The sequence below is a fragment of the Nanorana parkeri genome, unplaced genomic scaffold, assembly GCF_000935625.1.
Source record: "Nanorana parkeri isolate BGI_ZX_2015 unplaced genomic scaffold, ASM93562v1 scaffold854, whole genome shotgun sequence".
Taxonomy (NCBI): Eukaryota; Metazoa; Chordata; class Amphibia; order Anura; family Dicroglossidae; genus Nanorana; species Nanorana parkeri.
In genome coordinates this window covers 58,632-86,453 of record NW_017307122.1, presented here as the reverse complement: position 1 = coordinate 86,453, position 27,822 = coordinate 58,632, and the positions used below count along the sequence as shown (strand labels likewise).

At 43.3% G+C, this 27,822-nt stretch overlaps 1 protein-coding gene across 1 annotated transcript in view; it reads left to right on the top strand.

The window, feature by feature from the left end:
- WNK3 (WNK lysine deficient protein kinase 3) overlaps positions 1-27,822 on the top strand; it is a 108,570-nt gene that overhangs the window by 43,381 nt on the left and 37,367 nt on the right. The window contains exons 8-13 of the mRNA XM_018565498.1: positions 4,339-4,538; positions 10,092-10,187; positions 17,777-20,821; positions 21,873-21,922; positions 23,838-23,961; positions 27,020-27,136. Of these exons, the coding sequence (XP_018421000.1) occupies positions 4,339-4,538; positions 10,092-10,187; positions 17,777-20,821; positions 21,873-21,922; positions 23,838-23,961; positions 27,020-27,136 (3,632 nt within the window). The remainder of the gene's footprint in view (positions 1-4,338; positions 4,539-10,091; positions 10,188-17,776; positions 20,822-21,872; positions 21,923-23,837; positions 23,962-27,019; positions 27,137-27,822) is intronic.

The following is a 27,822-nucleotide window of genomic DNA, read 5'->3' as shown; positions in this document are numbered from 1 at the left end:
TCTGGGTCATCCACCTTATCTCTGAAAGCGGCGTCTGCGCGTTTCGCTCCTCCTCTTGGGGCTTCGTCAGGACGTACTGCTCTTCAGGTGAGAGGCAGTTATATATGCCATTCTCACCTGTCGCTCGTGGATTAATCTTGTCTGCTGACATCGTTATGTTTAGTTTCCTTGTTGCATCGGAATTAACCCTTTAGCAATCAAAAGAAACCGGTTTTTTTAAAACAAAAGGGAAACGGAAATAGAAAAAATGGTTGTCAAGAATAAGGGGGACTAAGTCCCATATAATGATAGATAAAAGGAGGATGAAAACAGAAAAAAATTTGGCATTGCTTATATTTCTGTGGTTTTTTATTTTCAAGATGGAATCGGAGGATTTTTGTTGTCTAAGGGCGATTTAGTTCACAGGAACATGTTTAAATTAAATTCATTATTTAGGCCCATCGGAATCAGGGTGTTCAATCTGTACACCCACATTTTTTCTTTTTGCAGTAATATTGTGTCAAAGTCTCCCCTCCTTTGGGGTAATTTTAGTGCATAGATGGCTTTTACTTTCAGACCTTTTGTCTGGCTATTATGAATCTCCGCAAAGTGAATAGCCAAAGGGCTGTCTTTCTCTTTTTTCTTTATGTCGTTTAAATGTTCCCCAATTCTAACCTTTAGTTGTCTTTTTGTTTTCCCGATGTAGTATTTCTGGCAGGGGCATTCTAGTTGGTATATCACTCTGTTGGTTTCACAGTTAAAGTGATTTATGTTGTAAATTTTAGTGCCTTCCGTATTTTTAAAGGTGTGTGTTTTTTCCACGAACGGGCAGATCTTACATCTGCCACAGGGGAACATACCTTTTGGTTTATTAGAGTTTTCATTCAGCCGTTTTGGTTTAAATTCTGAGCTCACTAACGTGTCTTTCAAGTTTGTTGCTCTCCGTGCTGTCAGGAGTGGTCTTGGGCCTACTATTTTTGTTAGTCGAGCAGAGTTCGAGGATATGCCAATGTTTTGTCATGACAGACCTTAGTTTTTCCCAACTTGAGCCATATTTTGTTATCATTCTTGTGTAATTTTTATTTGTATTGTCTTCTCTTGGTTTATCTTTCAGTAATTCTGTTCTTGTTTTTTCTTTTCTTTTTGTTTTGCTTTTTCTAAGGGTTCTGTGTGGGTACCCTCGTTCCCTAAATCTTTCGTACATGGCTTTAGATTCGTTGGAGTAATCTATTGCTTTAGAACAGTTCCTTTTGATCCTTAGGAATTGTCCCGTTGGGATCCCTCGTATTAGCGGTGGTGGGTGGTGACTTGAGGCGTGTAATAGGGTATTCGCTGCTGTTATTTTGCGGAATGTCTTGGTGGCTATTTGGCCATCCTCTATTTCTATAGATAGCTCAAGAAAAGAGTTGTTTGTCGCTGAAGGTATAGGTGAGTTTTAGATTCGTTTTTGTTAAGTTCTGCCAGGAACACCTCCAGGAGGTTCTCACCTCCCCTCCACAGTAGTATCACATCATCTATATATCTGAACCACATTGTTGCATGTTTCACATAAAGTGGGTGTTGATATACCTCTTCTAGCTCCCAGAGGCCCAGAAGCAGGCACGCATATGATGGTGCCCATGGGGCTCCCATGGCTGTGCCTCTTATTTGTTTATAGAAGATGTTTGAAAATTCAAAGAAGTTATTTTCCAGGGCGAATTCCAACAGTTCCAACAGGAACTCATTCTGTCGTGCCATTTCTGGATAGGATTGTTGTAAGAAGAAATCCACAGCTTTCAGGCCCCATTTGTGTGGTATTGAGGTATACAGAGATTCCACGTCAATTCCCACCAGTAGATTATCTTCACTCATTGTTCGTTCCGATAGCCTTTTCAGGACATCTTTCGTGTCTCGGCTATATGATGGTAGCTGAAGTACCATGTCCTTTAGCAGGGAGTCCAGGTATTTCCCCAGATTTTCTAGGGGTCCCCCCATGGCTGAGACGATTGGTCTCCCTGGTGGATTGTTGGGATTCTTATGGATTTTGGGAATTATGTAGAATGTGGGAGTGTTGAATCGTTCTATATGTAGGAAGCATACTTCTTTTATTGTTAGGAGGGCTGCCTCAAATGCTAGATTGATTTTGAAGTTGAAATCCATACTGAGTTTTTTGAAGGGGGAGTCTCTTAGTTTGGCATATGTATGTGTATCGTTCAGTAGTCGTTTAACTTCTGTTGTGTACATCGTTTCTGGGAGTAGTACCACATTGCCTCCTTTGTCGCTGCTCTTGATCACTATTCCTGGTGCTGTTTTAAGTTCCTTCAGGGCTTGTCTTTCTGCTTTTGTTAGATTATCCTTGCTCCTTATTGACCAATCAATCTGTTTTATCTCCTTGTGCACTAGTTCTTTAAAAAGTGCTAGGTGTTTATTATTAGATATATTGGGCATTGTTTTTGATCTTTTTTTGAAGGGGGTTATTTGTCGTTCTGTTCATTGTTGGTGATTTCCAAATTCTCTTCTAACAGTGCCTCTAGATCTTTTAGGGCTTGGACATCTATTTCGTTGATTTCTTGTTCGGTCTTGGTATTTCCTTTTCGGAAGTTTGTTTTGTTTTCGTGGATGTACCGTAGGTAGACGTTTCTTAGGAAGAGGTTTAGATCTTTAAAGATGATAAACTCGTCCATGCCGTCTAAGGGTGCGAAGGATAATCCTTTTTTTCAGGAGGTTGATGTGGTGTTGATTCAGTGGAAATTCAGTTAGATTTATAAAAAAATGTTTTTTTGCTCAGGCTGTTGGACAGCAGAGTTTGACTGTTCAGCAAATGTTGGTTAGGGTTTATTAAGCTTTTAAAAAAAAAAAAAAAAAAAATTGGATGGCAACCTGTAATTTTCCAACCTGTATTATAGTAGGCTAGGCGTAAGTGAAGCACTTAGTGCTTTACTAAGGCTGTAAAGCGTGTATTTAAATTAATCTCCAGGCTTTATTTTAACAAGTCTGTTAAGTAACATTAGTGAATGGTGGCCATTTCTCTGCCACACAATTACCTACTTTCTAAAGGAAATCGGCTTAGCTGAAAACAATCCGTATTTCATAAAGCCCAGATAATTGTGACTCAGTGCTGCTGAAGGGTTCTTTGATTCAGAGTTGCCTTTTATAGAAATGTTATGACCATTATTCATATAAAGTTTATGTGCACACTGTGTAGTTTTTCTAATTTATCACTTGTTATCTTTAGTTAATTATAAAATAATGAAATGGCTGGTTTGTGTTTGAATTAGGGCTGTGCAAATTAACGATTCATTTCTCGATTAATCGTTATTCTTTTTGATCGATTAAAATTTTTTTTTAAACTATCTGCACGAGCGCCAGCCAAGGCATTGGCCTATACACATACAGCACAGCAATGAAGTAATAAAATGAACTAGGATCACACTAATCCAGCACGTTATTATCTGAGTTGCCCCACTCAAGCGGCGGCCATATTGAGTGGGGCACGTGAGATTTAATAACGTCCTGGATTAGTGTGATCCTAGTTCATTTTATTACTTCATTGATGTGCTGTATGTGTATAGGCCAATGTAGTTGGATCTTTATGTGCGTTATAATCGAAATTAATCGATTTTTAATCAATTAAAAAAAAATTCGATTAATCGAACACGCAAATTTTAATCAGTAACAGCCCTAGTTTGAATGTAAAATAAACTACAGGGACTGCCATTACTTAATTCCTTCTGAAATTATTGGGTACCTGGCTGTTGTGTTGCCCTAATATCTTTAACACTTTCACTGCCAGAGCCGTTTTTGCATATTTTAGACTCGGTAATCCACATTTTAGGCCTGAAAAATAACCCCCCCCCCCTAGAATTATATATTTCCTGAACGCACAGACCCTGTAGAATAAAATGGTGGAGAACAGAATATAATACCAATATTTTTGTAAAACATAAAAGATGAGGTAGTGTCGATTTTAAATAGATACCCACATGCATAGAGGAAAGTAGCCAATTAGTATACCTGTATAGACTTAAAGGCCAATTTGATCAGATTTTGCTTTTTCCTGTAAAACAAAATAGTGCATACACAGACCTAGAGACACAAAGATGTCTATTTCTAGGTTGTGTGAAACAATATCATGAATGTATCCTTTTACTTTTGTATAGTTTGACACTAGACTCTTAAAGTACTGAAAATTGCCCAGTCACGTGTAGTGTTTTGAGTGGGAAGTATAATGCTGCTCCACAGTTATTTCTTTTTCAGCTTGTATTAGACTTTTTAATATCGATTTTGTATGTGTTTGCTCAGTTACTTGTATGACACTTGTATGTATCAAAACTGTTGTTGCAATTTATTCTAGGTAATTCTTCCTTTTCTCTGTTGCAGTTGATAGCATGTCTGATGCAGGAACAGGTTCTGTAACACTGTCTTCAGACACTTCCAGTCAGCACAGTGCCATCTATGCGGCTTCCCACGAAGCGATAAGCGCACAGCAAGTCCCTGGCATGCCAACAAATGAAAGCGGTCATATGGGGCAGTTTTATCCACCACAACAAGTCATGGGACACTATCAGCAGACACAGGCGGTGAGTCCATTCTAAATAAGGAATTGTCTATTTTGAGTGACAGATAAAAGGAGGCTGACAATCGGAGAGGCAGACCAGATAATGCTGTGGTAACTGGATGCCTTGTTACTTGAAATACCTCTCTAGAATATAGCCAGGATACCTAAACTAAGAGAAAGTGGCTGCCTTATTTATTATTGCTTCATTTACATTTTTTTTTGGCTGTTGACTATTTCCATATTTTTAATAAGACTCCCAAAGAAAAGAAAAGGTAAAAAAAATTATATATATGTGTGTGTGTGTGTGTTCATTGAAATCTCATACGGCTTCCACTATGGCAATCATTACCTCCCTTCAGCCCTACCTACACGTCCCCATCTGTCAAGCCCACCAGCATTATGTGCTGTGGACAAGCATCACTAACAATTTGTTGCCCTTCTTTTTCGATTGTCCACTGCAACACGCTAGTTCACTAAGGTGCCTGCAGGGCATTTCCACTGTAGGGTATTCAAACAATCTTCTGTGAAGGGCATGGTGAGCTTGGTCCATATCTGACATCGTCCAAAGTTTGGATTGTTCAGTCTCTCCAACGATTCGACTGGGCCCCCAATCTCCAGAAATCTGCGCTGAAACTGACCCATCACCTGGAGTATCTAGGCTTTCTACTGGATACTGGCATTTTCAACGTGTTTCTCATTCTGGTCAAGCTTTTGACTCTCCATGCTCTGGTTAAGACCCTACTGTCCATGAGCCATCTGCACAAGAGTCCTGGGACCCAATGGGAGCCTCTTTTCTGGTGGTACCGTATGCCCAATTTCACTCCAGACCCTGTGCGGGAAAAGAAAATGCAGTCTCTGGACTGGCCTGTCACCCAAGGCCTGGTGGCTCACGAATCCAGTGCCGGAGTCGTTCCCTCTGTCTTTCTGAAGATCCTCACAAGGGATTCCAGCCTGACGGGCTGGGGAGGAGTCCCGTAGTACCTGTCTGGGATTTGATCACCAGAATAGACTTACATTTTGATCAACACATTTGAGCTCCGAGCAATTCGTTTGCCTCTTCGTCGTTGGCCCCCTCGCATACTGGGTGTTTCGATTTGCATCCAGTTAGAAAACAACACATTATATACATTGATCTTTAGAACAACCAGGAGTTTCAGCACAAAAATTAAGTGGATAAGATTCTGGCATGGGTGGAACGCTACCTTTTCACTGTACTCATTCCCAGTGTAGACAATAGGCAGACAGCCTTCCCCACCTAATGCCATCTGGGTTCCAGAGAATGGTCCTTTCATCTTCAAGTGTTTCAAGACCTCTGCCAAGTGAGGAGTGCTGGGTGTGGGTCTCCCGACATACAGATCCATCACCAAACTAAGCAGGGTTGTTTCCAGATACAGGGATCCTCTGGCAGTAGCAGTGGTTGCTCCGTGGGTTAAGTCCAGTCTGATTTACACCTTTGCCTATCGCAAGCTCCTTCCTTATCATCTTTGCCTTATCAAATTTGAGGGTATTCCAGTCATCATTGCAACAGAATGGCCCAGGAAGACATTGTATGCTGACTCCATCAGAATGGCGGCCTCTCAGTAGGCTCTCCCAGATTGCCCAGACCTCCTGTCCCAAAGATCGGTTTACCATCCTTCAGTATTGCTGACTTTGATGGCTTGGCTGTTTATGCCCTAGTCCTGAGAGATAGGTGCCTATCTCACTCTTATCCCTACACTTCTGAAAGCTAGGAAATCCACCTATTGCAAGACGTGCTATTGCGCATGGAAAGCGCATTGCGTGTGGCGTGAGATAAGAAAATGTCATCCCAGAAAGTACTCTGTGGGGCATTTCCTGGCTTTCCTTCAATGCCCCATCTTGTGCCTTTTGCACCATCATGGACCCAGGTCTCAACGATTCTTTGTTACCCCCCTCTCAGAAAGGAGAAGAACAAAGCATTTGTTCAGGGCATTGCTCACATTGTTTAACCTGTTTGCACGCATGCAACTCTGTGGGATCTCAAACTGGTATGCCTCCTTTCTATACCCACCCACAAAGTGATCTTTCCTTGTGGCCATCTCCTTGGTGAGATGAGCGCGAGTTGATTGCCTTATCTTGTATGGAGCCCTTGCCTTATCTTGTATGGAGCCCTTGCTTATCCTAAGGACAAGGTCGTCTTGAGGCCTAGGGCTTGCTTTGTTCCCATGGTGGTTTCTTTTTTTACTTTAATCAGGGCATTGTTCTCCCATCTCCCTGTCCTGTTCCCAAGCATCCTAAAGAGATCTCCCTCCATTCCCTGAAGGTAGTGAGGGATTTTCATGCCTATCTCTCAGCTATTCCTTCCATTAGACAAACACTTTTTGTCATTCCTGAAGCTCTTCATCTGGAACATCTCTGGTTGGCTTAGACAGGTCACCTTACGGGCAAGGTCCCCCTTTTTTTTCCTGGTAGGGCACATTCTACTAAGTGCCTTCTGGGCTTTTCAACATCAGGCATCAGTTTCCCGGATTTGCAAGGCAGCCACATGCTCCCCTGTTGACACATTCTTTAAGTTCTTTGAACTGCAGGTTGTCCAGTTCTCTTCATACTGGTTTTCTGCGGACTTTTATGTGTCGCTGGCCACCTTTCTGTTGGACTGCTTTGGGACGTCCCAGTTTCTGAGTATCCTGTGTCCTTTAGTGAGCAATTAAGAAAATATAACTTTTGACTCAACTGTAATACCTTTTCTTGGAGTTCATTAATGCACACATGTCCCTCCCCTCTGTTCTTATGATCCAGTCTTCTATTGCTTTCCCACAAAACTGAGGCACGCTGAGAGTTGGAGGGGTTTTCTCACCTGAATGATACTCTAATAAACTCCAAGAAAAGGATTTTCCAGGTAAGTAAAAAAACCTATTTTTCTATAAAGACCGGTCAGTCTTTTTAGTGTGTCATCAGTAGATTGTACCCCCAAATTGGGTAAAAAGTGGCTGTGGTTCTTTTTATACGAACAAGATGATCCTGTGACTACTGATGATAGACTGCCCATGTGTGGGCAGTGTCATTTTCAGATGTACTCGCTTTGTAAAGTGCAATTGAACATGTATGAGTGTCCATCAAAAGAAAGGGATATCAAACGGCTAAATAAAAGCATTTAATTATAAAACACTTCACATTATTGAATTGAAAATTGTTTTGGTTATCAGTGTGACATTTCCAGAACCTCACTAAAAGGAGTGAATTTAAATAGGCAAAGCCCATCCCTTTTGTTTATTGAATAGTGTGCGGTGCTTTAAAAACAGTATTAATTACCTGCAGCAACCGTCATTGTTTTTCCTCTGTGCTAATGCTCTTATTGTCTGCAACCATTGATTAAACCCTTTTTAGCTCCCCTTTGTGTGTCTTTTTTGATTGCCCAGAAATGAACCTTTGTAGGCATCCTTTACCAGGTATACTGAACCAGCCCTAATTGTGTGCCACATCTGGTGACGAATGTAATGCCCACTGCTCAGCCCAATGAACACTGCCTTGCCTAAGGATAAGTTGTCTGCAAAGGAATATAGAAGAAGCGACAAGTCAAATCTGCCAGCTTACAGTAATATGAGCATTTATTAAAGATAGAAAGTCTGAAAAGTTGGACACTATTTTGAATACTTGGGTATACAGGCTACAGAGCTGCAGACATTTGTTTAAATCTTTAAGGATATCGATGCACCGATACCGGTTTTTCGTTATAGAGTACTGATATTTATTTCCGGTACTCGCCGATACCGAAGAGCGATACCGGAAGTCTCATAAAGGAAGCCAGGCAGTGTGTGTAATGACTAGCCACCTGGCTTCCTGGTTAGCCGGGAAGCCGGGCGGCATGTAAAGACTCGCCACCCGGCTTCCCGGTTAGCCGGGAAGCCTTCCTCGTGCTTCTCGTCACTAGGTGACGAGAAAGCATGGAGCCGGCTTTCTGGCCAATCAGGAAGCCGGGCGCCTTGTCGTGATGATCATTACACGGCGCCTGGCTACCTGATTGGCCGAGAAGCCGGCTCCATGCTCCCTCGTCGTGAGATGAGGAGGGAGCATGAAGCTGGCTTCCCTGCCAATCAGAAAGCTGGGCAGCATGTAATTACTCACTGCCTGGCTTCCTGATACTGGAAGTATCTGGCAAGGCATCAGAGCATTTGAAGCTATGAAGATGTGGGCCTGGGCGCACTCGCATATCAGGAAGAACAATGGTAATTTGCTCAAGGAATTGCAGACAAAAGGTAAATTTTTTTCAGGGTACTTAGGCATAATTTACATTTCTAGATATTCCTAATCTTCACATTTAAGTTTAGGCCCACTTCAACTTAACAGTTCAAGTATTGTATGAACTGTTTGCACATATTCTCTAGACGGGTTAAGCTGGCCATACACGTCACAGTTTCGTGATCCGTAAGTGGCTCTGTTGGTATCACCCAACTCAACGAAACTCGATTGAAAAAATCAAAAGAGCCAGGTGGAGATTTTTTTGGCTAGTCGGTGACTGCATCCTATCAGATGCAGTCACTGTTTAGGTGTTTTGACAGTCATGGGTACTGAATGTGGTATCTGGCAGGGGATACTGTTTAGCGTGGATAAGGGAATCTTTTGATTTCACTTACTTAGGCTCTTACGGCTGAAAGAGAGAAGTCTAAACGTGTATGACTAGCTTTAGACTCCATGAGTAGCTGATAACTGTAGATATAGTGGATGCTTTGCAGCGGGTGTCTTAGCACAATATGTCATTGATACTGCCTACTTCCCAGCCTCCTGTGACAATGTCGATTTTTGTTTCTTATTTATTTTTCTTGGTCAGTTTAGTCATTGGACAGACATGTTTCATGTCTACTGGCTTCACATGGGACAGAATGTAAAGTACAAACTGACGCTAAGTTGTGGTGTGTTAACATCTGTGGTGTTAATGTTGCTCATTAATTTAAATGACAAGCCGATGTGCTACAATGGACCCAAAATTGGACCTGCACTATCTTCCCTGGTAGTGAGTTACCATGTGTTGTGCTGCCGCTCATTGGGGTCCCAGTCAGAATGGAGGGCACAGCAATACACTGCACCATGGTGCGTTGTGCTATTGTGCAATAAAACACGTGTGTTGCTGAAACGCATAGATGTGAAGCCGGCCTGACCTTCATTGTGTACATTATCAGTATGTTTAACTGCCACCTGAATGAAATTGCATCTACATCTGCACATATTTTTAGCTTCTGTAATATACTAGGAGCCCCAAATCACAGGGTGCTATTTTATATAAATACCAATTAGAGCTTGGCATGTCGGGCCCTGCCTCTCCTCCTATATGTTTGTGTAGCCTCAAATCACATTAAGCAACCATTATCAAGGGGATGGACTAGAGGAAAACCATCTAGGCTGTGGTCAGAATTGTCAGAATGACTGTACAGGTTGGCAACTAATTTTGACCAGCATCTTCCTTTAGTGATCTTCAGTAGCTTTTGTGCTCTGACCACCGTTCTGTTTGTAACTTTTCATTGAACCTTTGGTAATTCTTCTGAAATAATGACTAAGTTCCATGTTCTATTAAGTCAGCTGATTTTATATTTTGTAAATTTACACCCCCTTTTTCCTGCAGATACCCTTGGCACAGATGTTACCGATGCAGTGCCTAGCTCAACCTAATTCTCCATACCAACAAGTGACCATGGTAGAAGGACAGCTTACTGCACAGGTAATGTATACATAGAAAAGCAGAAACTATATTGTGCCCTTGAAATAATGGGTTATGTTACACTTATCAGCTAGGAATTCTGGCTCTAGAAAGTGACAAGAAGTTATAAAATATATGGCACTCAAAGAAAATGAAACGCCGCGTTCCATGGCATTTTCTTGAACACCATGAAAACCTTTCTAATGATTTAAGAGTCATAGGCATACAATTCTATTTCCCCTGACCTTGTATTGCATTATTCAAGACACGGAATCATCAGCAAACCTATTGGATCTTTAAACTAAGTACATTTATTTTAAACTGCCTAAATTAGGACCTTAACGTCCATACTTATTTTAGGTCATAAAGGAATTAAATACAACAAACGCAGGGTTCCTTAAAGCGGAACTCAGAGAATTTTTTTTTTATTAACCCTTGCAGTGGAGCTGCCCCTGCACAGCAAGAGTTAAGTGCTTGTTTGTGCCTAGGTGCTAAAATAACAAAGATATACTCACCCAAAGTTCTGAGTTGGCCAGCTGTCACGGCGCTCCCTCCAGCCTATCTCCTCCTCCCCAGATTGGAATGTTGCTCAGCGTCCTCAGGTCTATGCACAGTGTATAGATGTGATGATTTATGGGACCCTAGACCTCTGCAGAGGAGGGGGAGAAACATTCCAGGGACGGTCTTAGAATAAGCCGGCTCGTGATTAATTATTTTTTTCGTTCGACCTAGGCACAAATATGCAGTTAACCTTTGCAGTGCGTGGGTAGCCCCTCTGTAATAGGTAGAAAATGTCACTCGTAAAGGGAGTCCGTCCATGTAATATTTTGCAAAAAGGCATTAAAGTAGCCTAGCCAACAAAAATTCTAACAATTTTCAGCCCCCAAACTGGGTCTTAGTCGTGCCGGTTTTTGCCTATTGAGTGAAGGCTCTGGCGGAAGCGTTACCAAGCACCTAGGTTGCAGCGGCGGTATTGGAGACGAGAGTAGAGCTGATCCATGTTTCTCAATTGCTAGCCCCTCCGCAAGGGGGAATTTAAAATAAAAAAAGAAACCTTGTTCTGCTTTAACTTTTCCGTTTTTTTTCTTTTTCATATTTTAAAATAAATATATTTACTAGATACAACTGCATATATGAGTTTACTTAGATTTTAGGGCTCATTCACACTAGGTGCAGTGCGTTCTGGGCCGATTTTGGCCGGAGCGCACTGCCTCGCATTGCGGCCGGCTCACTTTTTAGTGTGGCAGGAGGGGGCGTGGCGAGCCATTGAAGTGATCAATGCTAATTAAAATGTTAATGGCCATAGATGGGTGCAAATATTAGGGCTGCAACTAATTAATTATTTTTATCCTCAATTAGTTGGCAAATAATTTTTTCAATTTGGATAACAAAAATGTAAATACCATTAGAGAAGAGAAAGAAGGAAGAAAAGACAAAAAGGACCAACAAAACAATACAAAGAAATAAATAAAGAACACCAAAAGGAAGAAAAAAAACAACACAAAAATACCCAAACACCTATCCCCCTTAGGCTTATCGGAAAAAATTCCTTTCCCACTAACATCCCCTCTTAGGAGGGACCTTTGTCCATTGATCTTGATACCGTATCTTCGTGAGTGCACCTATTGGTGGATCGGGCCATTGTCCCAACTTTACCATCTCGATATCCAATCTTTTGGAATACCATCCTTTTTAAAGAAAATACTCAAATGCAGTGTTACAAACAAAGTTTACGTCAGAATAAAACTGCATGCACAATTTTTTGCACTGGAATGCATTGCTCTGCGGTACCGTGCAAATCCAGTGCTGGTGATCACACTGTGGCAATCAACCCGTGAGAAGGAGGAGCCGGTGACGCTCCTTCCATAGCATTCCTCCATCACAGAAGACCTGCTCTGTACGTGGAGTCTATGCCGCAAACCACAGGGCACTGATCCCTGGAGCTCTCAAGATCCCCTTCCATTTACAGAATTTTTTTTTTTTTCATTTCTGTACATGTAATTTTGCCACTTTTTTTTTTTTCTTTTTTAGTCTGTTAATCCTTCTGTATTGCACTTTGCTGGCGCTCGTATTATCTTCTTGATTTTTAGTGCTTTGAAACTATAAGATAACATTTGGAGAACAAATTTGGAATTGGTTTGGCTGCAGCTGTGTTGGCAACATAATAAATTTGATGAAAGCTCAACTGCGCCCGTAACTATTTTTTTCCCCCAGTTGTCTTCCAGGACAGCCTCAGAGAGCCTCCTCCAGGCAGGAAACGCATCATCCCAAATTCAGACAAAATCCTGCCTCCAACATATCCTTTCAGTTATACTATTTCCTCCGTCTGCAGGAGATGTCATCCTGGAGTTCTCTCTCTCTGAGATTGTATGAAAGATGGTGAGTGATGCCCCAGTACCTCTCCTATCGCAGTGTGCGACGGATGAGGTACTGACTCCCTTCCCCCTCAGTACCTGGCGAAGGTGCGTACTGGAGGTGTTGCTTCTCCCCTGGTGCTGGTTGCGGACGAATGCCGCAAATGGACAAGGATCGTGGCGACCGGTCCCTGACCGAGTGGCAGGTGACATCTCTTCAGGGCACCCGAGGTTCATGCTTCAAGCCTTGTTTTGGTGCGGGGGAAGAGGAGGGGCGATAAGTGGTGCTACGATTTAAGGATGTGGATACTCTGGAAGGCCTGTGTAACAAACTCAAGTGGAGGAGCAGGGAATGGAGACTTCCCAGCCAGCTACTACTGTGGATGCAGCCACCTCTAGTGCCGCTTCGGGTCAGGTTAGGCAGTGGTTATTGTTGTGCCTCTCTCCTGATCTTTTCTTATCTGCATGTTTCACTGAAGACTGATTGGTTGAAGGTGTTCAAGTGAATTGCACGGGTGGACTCTGATGTTAGTAGGATTCTCATAGAAGTTTTTTTTCTTTTGGTTGTATTCCTAGGCAAAAGCACCGGACAGGGTTAAGGCTATGCCTAGGAGGAAATGTGCAGTTTCTGGAGAAAAACTAAATGCATATTCTATTCTAAACCATTATGTAAAACCTGTATTGTCAGCAGTGGCGTAACAACCGGGGGGCAGCAGGGGCGCGGGCCCCGGGTGAAAAGTGAAGGGGGGGGGCGCCGGCCGAAAATGGCACTTTCGGCTAAATGCCGAAAGTGAAATTTTCCTGCCGTTTTGTCGGCGTGGTCGTGATTCCTTTCATCCCCGCTGGGACACAGAGCAGTGTCTCTTGAAGATGTGGATGATCTTCTTAAGGCTATTTACGAAACTTTAAAGATACAGGAGGATAAGCTGGAGATGTCCAGGCATTATCTGATGTACCATGGGTTGCAAAGGAAGAAAACAAGGTTCTTTCCTATTCGTAAAGTCCTGTCGCTATCAGTCCTAAGAGTGGCAGAGCCAGAAAAAAAAACCCTTTTTCTCTCACAATTTAAAGAGGAGATTTCCTTTCGATGAGGATCCAGCTTTGATTTGGAACAAGGTGCCTACATTTGGATGCTCCCCTATCTAAAGTATCAAAGAATGCAGATTTGGCATTTGAGGATATGAACTTAGTCTCCATGGACAGGAAGATGGCAAATCTTAAACCTGCATTGGCTACCACATGCGTCACCAGAAATCTAGACTTCTGGTTGACGCAGTTAAAAACTCACCCGATGGCAGGAACCACAAGAGAGCAGATCTTGGAGTCTTTACCCATACTATTCAAAGCAGTAGGTTATGTGGCAGACACATCTGCTGAGGCTGTTAGGGTGTCAGCCAGATCATCTGCTTTGATACCTCTTTAAGAGCTTTGTGGCTAAAAACATGGGAGGGTGATTCAGCCTCAAAATTAAGGTTGTGCAATCTACCATTCGCAGGGGATTTGCTGTTCAATCCAGAACTGGAGGAAGCACTGGAGAGAACAGCGGACAAGAAGTCCTTCCCAGAGAAGAAAAATAGAAATTTCAATAGAAGATTTATTTGTGGCCAAAGATGAACGCAGGAGAAGAAAGAAGCGGCCATTTGGCCCTTCATTCGCACCAAGAATATTCAACAAGGTGTTGGGGGAGGACCTAGCCCCTCTAAGGATTCAGGGGGTCACTATCTTTCCATATCTGGACGATATCTTAGTGATGGCACAGACATCAGAGAAATTGACAAGAGACCTGAACTTAACACGCACCTGGCTGTATAGTCTGGGATGGCTTATAAATGCTGAAAAATCAAATCTATGCCCCTCCCAGGCAGTGACCTTTTTGGGTTACACCCTGAACACACAAGATATGAAAATTTACCTTCCAGCGGAGAAAATTCTAAAGATAACCACAGCAGTTTTCTGTTTACAGTGAAATCAAATGATTTCCTCGAGATTTATAATGTCGGTTCTAGGGTTGATGCCCCAAAATTTCCGGCAGTGGAATGGGCAAGATTACATCAAAAGCCGTTAAAGAATTTTCTCCTGCAGGTGTGGAATTGTTCTCAAAGTTCTTTGGAGGTGAGAGTACTGCTTCCATCGAGAATAGAAAGATCCATCTGGTGGTGGAGGAAGCGGGGTCAGCTTGCAAAGGGCTTACTCTGGACTTTCCCCCATGTCTGAGAGATTGACAACAGATGCCAGCTCCTGGGGCTGCGGAGCTCATGTCCAGGATCATTGCATCCAGGGTCATTGGTCAAAACAGGAAGCAAATGCTTTGTCCAATTTGGAGGGAGTTGAAAGCAATTCTGAAGCTCTTATCTATTTGCAGACGTACCGAAGGGGGCATCCCCTTCTTATACTTTCGGACAATGTAGCGGCTGTAGCCTACATCAACAGGCACGGGGAAACAGAAGCGCATCCTTACAGCTATTGGCAAGGGAAATATTCTTTTGGCCTGAAAAGACTTTGGCCTCCATGTCTGCAGTTCACCTGAAAGGGACTCGGAACAATCTGGCAGTTTATCGCAGCAGAGACAGAGTTTTAAAGGACGAACGGAGTCTTCTGTCCAACCGTTTATGACCACCTAATAAAGGAATGGGCAGTTCCGGAGGTCAAACTTTTTTCGCTTCAGAAAAAAAATGCCAAAAGTGGGGAAATTCTTTTCTCTGAATCCCCTAGACAGGGCATCGGAACTAAATACGTTATCCAACCCATGGAATTTCAATCTGTGTTATGCCTTCCCACCGTTTTATCTGATGCCAAAGATTCTTCAGAAGTTTCAGCAGGAGCAGACCGGCCTGATTCTTATAGCACCTTTTTGGCCGAAAAGAGCTTGGTTCACTCTCCGGCAATCTCTATTTTTCCACCATGGAGATTACCAAACAAAGGATCTCTTATCCCAGGTCCTGTTCTCCACCCAGAGACTCCAACCCTGGTAACCGCATGGTTTCCGAGGAAGACATCCTAAGGGCTGCAGGCATATCCAACAGAGTGATTAGTACCACACTTAGCAGTCGTAAACCAGTTACTAGAGCAGTTTACGGTAAGGTGTGGAAAAAGTTTGTCATGGTCTAGCGCTGCTAACAAGGATTTTTCCATTCCTGCAATATTGGACTTTCTACAAGATGGAGCTGACAGAGGTATGGCAGTAAGTACACTTAACCTCCAGGTTTCGGCGTTAAGTGTCTATCTGCAAACACTTAACAGCCATTTATTTCCAGTTTCTTTATAGCTGTGACGAGACTGAGAGCAGTAACTGTTAAATAATTTCCTCAGTGGGATTTGTCATAAGTGTTACAAGGACTCCAGAATCCACCTTTTGAACCTATTTCTGAGGTTTCTCTATGGTCAATTACTCTCAAAACGGCTTTCTTGATAGCAGTAACTTCTGCAAGAAAAATTTGAGGATAGAATTGTTCTCAAGACAGCTCCAAGGTTTTTACTAAAGATCGTCTCTCTATCATAGAACCCAGGACATTGTCCTTCCAACCTTTAGTACTAATTCCTCTAATGACAGAGAAGGGCTTCTACTGCTTGGATGTTAGGCGCTGTATGTTTGCTCATTCAGAGGCAACTAAGTCTTTTAGAAAATCAAATACGCTATTTGTGGTGTTCTCGGGTTATACTAAAGGGAAAAGGGCTTCCAAATCTCCTCTCGTAAGATGGATTAAGTTAGCAATATCTGAGACATAGCAGATGGTTAGGATGGTGCCACCATCTTTCCTGAATGTACATTCAATAAGATCTACGGCAGCCTCTTGGTCTGAAAGAGCAGGCACTACGCCTGAGCAAATATGTAAGGCTGCTACTGGTCTAGCTTTGGGACGTTTTTAAAGCATTCGGAAGGAAAGTGTTAGTCGGTGGTCCCTCCCTAATATTGTAAGTTCCTATCCTCTCTGAGGCTGTCCTGGAAGACAACTGGGGAAAAACTGGAGTTAGAACTTACCGGTAACTCTTTTTTCCAGTAGTCTTGCAGGACAGCCGACTTTCACCCCTGATTATTGTATAGGATGTATTCTACTGTGGTGGTGGGGGTGTTTTTTGCCTTCTCTCCAGCAGACTTCTGGTTCTCGTGATTACTGAAGGGATATGTTGGAGGCAGGCTTTTGTCTGATTTTGGGATAGCCTGTTTCCTGTCTGGAGGAGGAGCTGCTCTCTGAGGCTGTCCTGGAAGACTACTGGAAAAAGAGTTACCGGTAAGTTCTAACTCGTGTTTTTTTTTGTTTTTGATAGCGTGCTAAGGGTAAAAAACCTCTCAGGTTTTTATTGCTATTGTTTTGAAATGTATTCAAAAGGGATTGCACAGTCCACCACATATGATTTTCTAAAATCCATTTTTTATCAATTTGGCAAGTTTGGTATCCGGTACAAAACACCATATCAAATCACACATTAATAGATTGGATTTTGCTTTTTTTACCGAGCCCGGAAAAATTGAAAGAGCTATTTTAGGTGATGGATCTACTCTAGTGCCCGCTATCTGGCTATAAGTTTCAAAAACATATTCCCAAAAAGGCATTATATGTTCACATTTCCACCATATGTAAAGATAGGTTCCTTCCTCCTTCCCACATCTCCAACACATTGGTGATTTTATCGCGAAAATTCTATGTAATTCGGTCGGGCACCTATACCATCGAGATAGGATTTTGTACCCCTTCTCTTGGTATAAGGCGGCAATAGATATCTTATGAGTCAATAACAAAGGTATTAGGGGAGGGGGAGAGGGATAAGGGGAGTTAGTAGGGGGAGGGGGGTAAATATGGATATATAAAGGAATGTAATTAAAGCATGTAGTCATAGTGGGCGAGAATAAAACTATAAGAGATATATTATGATATCCAAGATGCATGTGCATATATAAAGACATGTAGATATGTATAAGGGGGAAATATGCATATGTACAGGGATATATGTAAATGGCTGTTTACTGTTTATATGCTGATATTTATGTTAAATCAATAAAATTTAATTATTTAAAAAAATCACACATTAATACACAAAAAAGAGAGAAACAATGCTGCACAGGTCTGGCCATATAAAGCAAATAGATTTTCAGTGATCATTGGATTTATATTTGAGTTCCAATGAGAACAGCAGTGGAACCCTGGCATAGATGTTAACTCTTCACAAAAATTTGGGAATTATTACAAATATTGAGTGAGGCTAACTAAATGTTTTAAAATGGTTTTTTCACACTCTTGCTTTGTTCTGTCTTTTTAGGCATTGGATGCTCAGATGTCCTTTTCGGCAGAAGGGAAAGCTCTTTCACACACTAACACAGTTGATGCCCCAGCAATGCCAGTGATGCAGCCACCATATTCTGCACTGTCCCCTCAAATAATATCAGGACAGATAGCAGCTCAGCAGACAAGGGCTGGTGTCCATCTTGACAATTGTGGCATAGCAGGGATGCAAGTGCTTTCTGCCCCTACTGGTGATCAAGTTCCAACACTAATATATGGCATACAGAATGTGATGGGAGTCCAGACTAATGCACAGCAACAACAGATGTCTACTATACAGCAACTGCCTTTACAAGATCCTTTAATGTTCTCAACAAATGTACAGCAAGGACAGAATTTTCACATGCATTCTCACTTGGAACAGAATCCACAGCCTCAGGCCTCTTATCAGTCTCCACCAGCACAGCAGCAAATTGTTTTACAGCCAACAGTGGCTACACAGTCACCTCAGATAACATACGCAGCTGCTGTTGCGCAGGGAACAATCACACAGCAAGTACGCATGGAGCAACAGTATGAAATGGAGCATTTGGCATTTAGTGCTCAGACATCGTCTGTCCCAGAAACAGCCGGGCAGATGCAACAAACGCTGACTGTCCATGAGCAACCTCCTTACAATCAGCCCCCTGTACCACAGATTCCTGTCCAGCAGTCTACCTGTCAACAGGAGAAGGCAGCCTGTTCCTCACAGATGGGTAATGCCTCTGTAGTAGAGCAATCAGTTTTATCTCAACCTGTAGCCATTTCTTCAGAGAAATTGCTTTCTCAGGCTAATGCCATGCACAATCCTGCAGAACAACCTCTCTATATACAAATCCCTCCAATGGATACATATCGACAGCAGCCCATAGCTCCTGACCAGGCTCTGTGCATGCAGATGGCTTCCTCTGCCGTGTTACCTGAACAGATAATATACAGTCAACAAGTACTTCAGCCTTCTGACCAGCCATGTTATGTGCAACAAAACGTATCCATGTCTGAACAGCTAATGCACACCCAGCATGATAGAACAGATCATGGTATGTACCCTAGGCAAGCCACTCTGCAAGCTGAGCAAGCTGTTTACCAACCACACTTGTTATTGGCTGAAAATCCTGGGTATCCACCACAAGCGGCATCAACTGAACTGCACGCATATATTCAGCAAACTGTGTCGGTTGAAAAGCCACAGTTTGTACAGCAAGCTGAGCAGACAATATGTCCACAGCCAACAAAACCTTCATTTGAGCAGCCTGTTTATGCCCAGCCAACCGTACCATCATCTGAAAAGATAGGGTATGGCCAGCAAGCCATGCCATCAGCTGAAATGTTGCAGCATGCCCAGCCTGCTATGCCGTGTGAGCAAGCAAAGTATCTCCAGCAGGTTGTTCCTCCAACTGGCCAGATAGGCTATGCTCAGCCAATGCCACAGTCTTCTGAGCAGTTGGTGTTTTCACAGCAGGTCATTCCACAAGTAGATAAAGCATTGTATGCCCAGCATATTGTGCCTCCATCTGAGCTGCAGCCAGTGGGTCCACAGCAAGTCCTGACAGTTTCTGAACAGCAGCAAAGAATGCAACTACCTGAGCACCAAGTTACGTCAGTGTGCGGGCAGGCACCAGTATATGGCCAGCAAGTCGCTCCACCACCTGAACTGCAGCCTGTGTATACGCAGCAAGGGGTCTCGCAACCTGAACAAGCAGTTGTCTTTGCCCAGCATGGTGTGCTGCAACATGAACAGCAGCCAGTGTTTGTACAGCCTTCTATTCTGCCACCTGAGCAGCAGGTTTATACTGTAACACCTCTTCCAGAGCAGCCCATGCATTCTCAGCATGGTAATCCACCAACCGAGAAGTCCATGTATAGCCAGCATGTACAGCAACAGACTGACCAACTCCTATATGCCCAACAAATGTATGCACAGCATGGAGTGATCGGATCTGAAAAGTCTGTTTTTACACAGCATGCAGTAACACAGATGGACCAGACTGTATATGCTCAGCATGCTGTGCCACGATTGGAGCAGCCCATGTATTCACAGCAGATTGTGCCACCACTGGAGCAGCCTATGTATGTCCAACATTCTGTGACACCATCTGATCAGAGTGTCTATATGTCTCCTCCTGTACAGCCAAGTGAGCAGTTGGCATATCAACAACACATACAGAAAACTGATCCACCTGTTGGAGTATTACAGTGCCAACCCATAAATGTACAAAATGCCCCTACTGATCAATTTTTATATGCCCGTGAAGCTGTTTTGCCCAATGAGCAGAAATACAACCAACAGACTGTAGCACCACCCGTCCAGCAAAATCTGGGCCCTCCACCTCAGCTAGTTTGTAACCAACAAGTAGTCCCCTTAGCTGAACAGCAAGCATATACCCAGTCAGCTACTCAGCCTTTGCAACCCAACACGCATTTGATGGCTGCTGCCGACCAGCTTCCTATTGCGCAGCATGCAGTACCTTTGGCTGAACCACATCTACATAGTTCCGTATCTCCACAGCCAGTGTTTGTTCCTCAGCCAGTTGCTCTTGCAGAACATGTATACATCAACCAGGCTGCTCCTTCAGCTGATCAACAGCTGTATACCCATCAAGCAGCTCCCCAGTCCAATCCATCGCTTTACATGTCCCAACCAATGCCTGCCACACATCAGCCCTTGTATGCTCCAGTGCAACATGTTCCTGCTACAGAGCACCCAGTCATGTACAGCCATGGGGTTCCTGCATCTGTCCATGGTAATTTGCCTCCTTCGGATAGACTTGCATATGTTCACAACTCGATATCTTCCTCAGAGCAGTTGGTTTATGGACTTCATTCCATGCCATCTGCAGAAAAGACCAATTATGTGCAGGCCAGTGATCAGCAAGCAAATCTTCACTTACTGAAGACTATGACCCCCCCACAAGAGCACAGACCAGACCTGCTAGCTGAGAACCATGTACATCATGCTCAACAGTCTGTTCAGTCTCTGGATCAACAAACATTGCTGATGCAGCCAGAAATGGAACAAAAGACTCAGACAGATCTCAGTCAAGTATCGCTTTCCTCTTTAGGATCACAGCACACTAATCAGGTTTTTGTGCCTCCCGCAGGGCCGACTCAGCATTTTCCTGTTGCAGCTTCTCTGCAACCATTAATTTGTGTTCTTCCTTCTGAGCATGGTCCAACAAGTCAGCTCTTAACTGTTCAACAGCCGCACAATGGCCTTCAAAGCATGCATGGCAATGCACCCCACACTGCTCAAGAATCACTCCTTCAAACCACTTATAACCAGCATCCCCCTGTACAAGCATGTGAACCGCAAACATCAGAAAGTGTGGACTATATGGCTGTGTCTCAAAGCAAAGCTGCGACAGCTCAGATGTCTTTTCAAAGTCACGTGCCCCCTTCATCTTTAGAGCAGCCTTCATCTTTACAGTCACAACCAAGTCTACGTGCTGACATCAATGACTCACCTCAGTCAGTTGGATATCTGCCACAAGCAAACTCCGCTTCAGATGGGTTGACAACAGAGGCGACTGTTCCACTCTACGCTCACCAAGTTCTTGCCCCTGCTTTGCAGAGCCAAATTCAGCAGCCAGTTCCAGAGACACAAACCGTTCCCCCCCCCCCCCATAGAATGTATTTTCCATTATTTAATTGTATTGTATATTAATGTTTAGGTCCCCTCCAAAGGTCCAAGAAACAGGGGTTTGGTAATTTCTGTTAGAGGGTCTTATGATTTGGATTTATCCAGTTTCTCTAGAATAGTTATTATTAAAATAGCCATTTCTGGGTAACCTTTCCTTGAAAAGAATGGCATATCAAATGTACTATCAATCTTTATTTGACCATGTGACACCCCTCTATGGGCATATGTACACCTTGTCCAATAGGGTACTGAGTGAAATTGGGTGATCATATTTTCACCCGCAAGCTTTATGGACCCATTGATTTGTTTTTAGAGTTCAGTTATGCAGTGTCTATGGGGAACATACACCAATCTTGTTAGCATTGTGAAATTATACATTTGATGTCAGTGTTTGCAGTGCCTATACTGAGGTGTCTGAGTTCTAAGCTATTTGCCACATGTTCATTGCTTTTAGGTACAAGGGATGGAACAGTCAGGTGTTCTGAAATTGGAAACCATTTATGGGTAAGGGACTGACACAATATTACAGCCCTGTTCTAACATTGTGCCTGTGTGTTATAAGTGTTTAAATGTTATAGTGTATATTAAGCAGAAACTGATATTTCAGCAGTTTTTATGTCAGACTGCATAGCACCTACTATACTTTAATTACCCAGACTAAAGCACAAATGGATGCACTTTGAGCTGCTGTATAATTTTGCTTGTGTGATATACCTTTTTATGTTCTATTTTCAATAGTGTGTGCAGTATACTGCACATTGTTAATAAAACATACTAGTTTGCAATAACAAAGCGTACAATACGTTTGTGGGACATGCAGAAGATAACTGTATGGCCATAAGTTTGCAGACACCTGACAATCTCATCTAATATATGGCCACAGGCACTGGCGGAACTACCAGGGTCGCAATTGCGACCGTACCCTGGCGTTCCGCCTGTTGGGGGGGGCCCCAGAGAGGAAGCGGAGCGCCCGAAAGCTTCTTCATGCTGTCAACAGCGCCGCTCCCTCCCCCGCTCTGCATGTACGGGCGGCTGTGCGGGGATAGAGAGGCTCTGCCTGTCCCTTGTCTGCCTGGCGGAGCTGCTACCGACACAGCAGGCACCGCCAGGCAGCACATTCTTCAGCTCCACTCAGCCCTGCCCCATGGCCGCCAATGATGAGGAGCGGTTGTAGGAGTCGGGTAAGTCCGGTGTGGGGGAGGCGGGGACGTGGGGGGGGAGGTAAGAGGCTGCTGTTGTTGTTTACATTAGAATGTATCGCTGGGACTTGTAGTCCTGCATAGCTTGTGGTGATCTGCATTGCTGTATAATGATTATACAGCAATGCAGAATAGCACCCACTATGCAGGACTACAAGTCCCAGCAATACATTATATTAAGTAGGGATGCTCATGCAATAGTGCCAAGGGGAACTCCATTTGCATGCACTATTTTTTCTGAACGCAGGCATTGCTTTGCCATGCGTTCTGGTGCAGGCAATCACACTGCGGTGCCATTAACTTTAATGCACCTCCACGCCCTCTCCCACCCCAGAACGCAGTGAGCTGGCCGGGATGTGATCCAGTGTGTTTCAGCACTAAATTGGGCCGGAACACACTGGAGCTGGTGTTAACTTGCCCTGAAAGTCATAATATACATACTGGTTTGTTTTTTTAATCGAAAAAAAAAGGTATCAAAACCATGTTTTTTTTTTGGGGGGGGGGGGGCGGCCCTTAATGGTTTCTTGCATCGGGGCCCTAAGGTTTCTAGTTACGCCTCTGGCCACAGGTATGTGGACACCCCTTGAAAATGAGTTCCGGTGTTTCCATTGAAGGGTACTGTTAATGCTACAGCATATGAAGACATTTAGACAATTGTTAATTTCCAACCTTGTGGCAACAGTTTGGAGAAAGCTCTTTTCTGTTCCTGCATGACTGTGCCATTGTGCACAAAGCCAGCTCCATAAAGACATGGTCTGATGACTTTGTTGTGGAGAAACATGAGTGGTCTGCACGGAGCCCCCGACCTCAACCCTGTTAAACACCTTTTGGGATGAATATATATGCTGATTCTGAGCCTGGTCTTGTCTAACATTAGAACCTGGCTACACAAGTGCTCTACTGGCTGAATGCCTACGAGTTCAGGCACACTCCAGAGTCTTGCAAAGGGCCTTCCCAGAAGGGTGGAGGCTGTCAATAACCATTTAGTTGGCCATGTAGACGCCCATGGTTTTCTGACACGCTCATATAGGTATGATGGTCAGGTGTCCAAAAACTTTTCTGTGTGTGGATTCATTGTATCTTTTTAAAACTCCTTCGACAAGACTTATTAAATGTATCCGGGTAATGGTGAGTTCTGAAAATGTGTGCACTTTAATTGTAAGTAAAGACCCATCACATTTTTTTTCTGCTGTTATTAAACTGTTCTGTTCAATTCCCAGTGTCCATGCTGATTCCGGTAGTTTTGATGCTTCAGTGGGAAATGGCAAGCATGAAAAGATGAAACGCAGAGCTTCTTGTCCTCGTCAAGAGAAGATGACTCGGTTTAACTTGTCTTTCTTAGGGGTATGTGTCTCTTTCTGCGACTAGGTGTCCCCAGTACAAATGCTTTAACGAACTCCAGCCAAATTGTTTTGTTGTTTTTTTGCTTTAGATGGAGAGAAAATATTAGAACTTTCATTAAATGGTTAGGTTTAAAATGCTGCCCTTGTAAAAAAAAAATGTATGCAGTGTCCCAGTATGGAACATTTCCCCTCCCTGCCTGTTATATCTGACATCTGTGATAATGAAAGGAAGTAAAGGAAAATCTTTCTCATGAGGACACAACAAGCAATAAAATACTGACCTGGTTTCTAAACTTGGCTCACTCTGCTAGAAAACAGGATTTTTGTCATTACCGTAAAATCCTTGGCGTTAATCAAAGGACACAGAAGTAGTATATTGTAGGAATATTGGGTTATACTGCCACCTTTATCAGATATTGTACACTGGCAAACAAAAAAGCCGTTGTCCAGCCAGGTATAGTCCTTCCCACTTCCATTATGTTTCAGTTTGGGGGAAAAGCAGTAGTAGGAGTAGATCATAAATACAGAGAAGGTGACCCTTGAACTCCAAGAAAAGGATTTACGGTGACTACAACATTCCTGTTTTCTTAATCTTTCATCAACGGACACACTATTAATAGAGTTCAGGAACATTGGGAAGTCCCAAAGCAGTCAAACTGCAGGGCAATGCAGTAACAATGTTAACGCCCCACAAAAACAATAACTGTGGAAAAAAACACGGACTAGCCTGCAGCTTAAATAACAACTTGAAGGACCTCGTGTCCAAAACTCGTATACACAGGTACCTGAATATCCACCTCATGATAGAACTGAACGGAGGACCAGGTGGTGGACTTGCAAATCTGGAGACAGAAGTTTGGTGCAGAAAATCCCAGGAAGCAGTCACAGATCTGGTGTATTAAGCCTTAAAGGAGAACTATGGGGTTAGGGCTTTTCCCCATAGTTCTCCTTAGGGTAACCGGAGGACACAAACTAGCGTCCTCCCGTCACCCAAAGCTCAGTATACTGCGAGCTACAGCTCGCGATATACTGAGACGCCGCAACCGGAACTGATCCTGACAATGCTCTCTGAATCCACCCAGCTGCGTTAGTGACAGCTGGCTCTGCCTATCTAGAGGCAGAGCCAGCTTACCCTCCCCCATCTGTTCTGCCAGTCAGCGCTGGAGGATCGGACAGGGAAGGGGGGAATCCCTGCAGGGCGCCGTGAATGACACTCACGGCTCTCTGCAGGGATAGATCGAGAAGTGAGCGAGCGACGGTATGTGTTCGCTCACTTCCCGCTCTACTGAGCCGACCTGTGACAGTTTCATTGTCACAGGTCAGCTCAGATTGAGGCTGAATGAAAATCACTCGCTTCATAATTCTCCTTTACATGAAAAAGGGGTTACCTTATCCTTAAGCTGGAGTTCTGCAGTGTGTTAACTCTTTCAGGGATAGCAGGAGTAATATACCAAGCTTATATAGGGTGAAACCCTAGACTTACCAAGTTGCAGGCCTGGAGAGCATTCGGTCGAGAACAAGCACAGTACTGCAGAGGGCCATATGCAGAATCAAGTGAGCATAGAATAGAATGTTACAGGCATTCCTTGTCCACAAGGTGGGCATATTATCCAGGGTGTCTTCAGGGTTCAATACTATACTGGTGGATGTGTCACAGAGCAGGACTTGTAAAGCACTCTGCACTATCAAACCAGTATTGGAAATGTCTGGGGAGAACCACAAGCAGAACCCAGTCCCTGAAGGTCACATTACACACTATCCCTGCCATCCCAAGTCCAGCTGTGTCTGGGTATGGCCTCTAAGGTGGTGTTGAGGATCAGGTGATCCAGATAGCTGAATGACAAGTCCCAGCTCAGTGGCAAATAAATAATCTTAATTAAAAGAACAGTCTTTAAGAAAGTAAAAATGTTTAGAAATAATGGGTTTGCTTTTCTCTGAATAAACAGCAATCCATCCTCCTAGGACGCTTGCGAAAAACTGACGCATCATTGGCGTGGCTTTTTTTGTTTTTTTAGTGTCCAATTCATCCTGAAGGCAGCGATGTAACGCAGAGTTCCTGAATTCTACTAATCCTGTGTCGCTTAATGAATAATTAAGACATTGAGGGGGGAAGCCTTTGCAGAGGACAGCATCCAGTAGCAGCATATAGTGAGTGTCAGTGGGAATGCAAAATGTCCCATTGTTGGTGGTAGGGGGGTACAAAATGTCCCAGAGTGCGTGTCAGTGGGAGTTCAAAATGCACCAGCACTAGTGGCCAATTGAAGCGCAAAATGTCCCAGCGTTGGTGGTCAATAGGAATGTAAAATGTTCCAGTGTTGTTGGTCACAGAGTACAAAATGTACCTGTGGGAGTAACAGTGCCCCTGCGACCAAGGGAAATTATGCCACAACATTGGTGTTCATTGAGGCTTTGCAGACTCCATGTCACAACCTTGACTGTACAAGCACTCTGTGTACAATGACTCCCCCACTTGCAATGTCCTTCATACACAATAATAAAAAAACAAAAATCAACATTTCCTATAAAGCACAGGAGCCAGTATCAGCAGGTCCCCAAGGCTGAATAGGGGCCTGAATAAGCCTTTGCAAAGGTCAGAAGTGCTCTGAGGATTTTGTCAGGCCGAAACCGAAAATTTACTTTTTTCCCACTTTTTTTTTTTAATAATTGTATTGTAAGCTCATGGTGCTTTAAATAGCTTCAGCCAGGGAATGACAGCTGCCGGTGGCAAGATTCCACAGACAGCAGCTGAATGTAAATACTGCAAGTAGTGGGCTGGTGCAATAGCCAGCCTGCTATTGGCCATTTCAAATTGCAATAGCAGGCTGGCTATTGCACCCGCCCACTGCGGAGGAGAGAGCTAGGGGATCCAACCAACTAAGTGATAATTTGAATAGTTGACAACTATTCTCATTATCGATTAATTGATTAGTTGGTTGCAGCCCTACATCATACACAGTCATTGTTGAATTGACTGCATTATGCAACAACGTGTATGGCCAACGCTAGTGTTTACTGTGTGAAAGTATTATTGCTTATGACTTTTAATTGCTTGCCTATAGGTTTCGAAATTTGGAGATAACATGGTGGAATGCCAACTGGAGACTCATAGCAACAAAATGGTCGCTTTTAAATTTGATGCAGATGGTGATGCTCCGGAGGACATTGCTCTTTACATGGTAAGCGTTGCATTAGACTTATTAAGCTAGAATTTTTAGTGTTTCTTTTTGGATTTAATTTTTTAATTGACCACTTCAGGAACAGTTCACACTATACACACACACACTACACACACACACACGCACGCACGCACGTATATTGTGTGTTGTCCTGAAGTGATTATACCAAGAGCAGGGTTGCTGCTGCAACTGTGATCTTGGTATCATTATTTTTCAGCAGCTTGTCAAGTACAAGTGATCTGGGTGGCTGTACAGCTTATAGGTTTATAGTTAAAGATCAAATCATGAAATATAGAAACCAGATCATTCCACTGGCAACAGTAAAGAGATACTCGGATACCTCATGTACTTTTGGAGCACTTAACCTCTGAGGTTTGTGTACATCTGCCCTCGCATTTATGTGAATTGTTTCAGTGGCTGGGAGCTTAGATGATTTACTCCAAATTTTCTTTAGATCACACTGCACATACCTCAGCTGTGAATAGTCTCTTGTACTACGTCTGGCATAACACACAGTTATCCTAGTCTGCTGAGGTTTTACTACCATGTCTGTGCAAATGGAAAGATTTTGGAAACTGCGTCAACTGGAATATTTTCAGGTGTTTAGTACAAGTCTTTCCACTGTTCTTATGAAACTCCAGACTGAGAGTTGTCTCATCCTCACCTAGATGAGGCAGTTGTTAAAA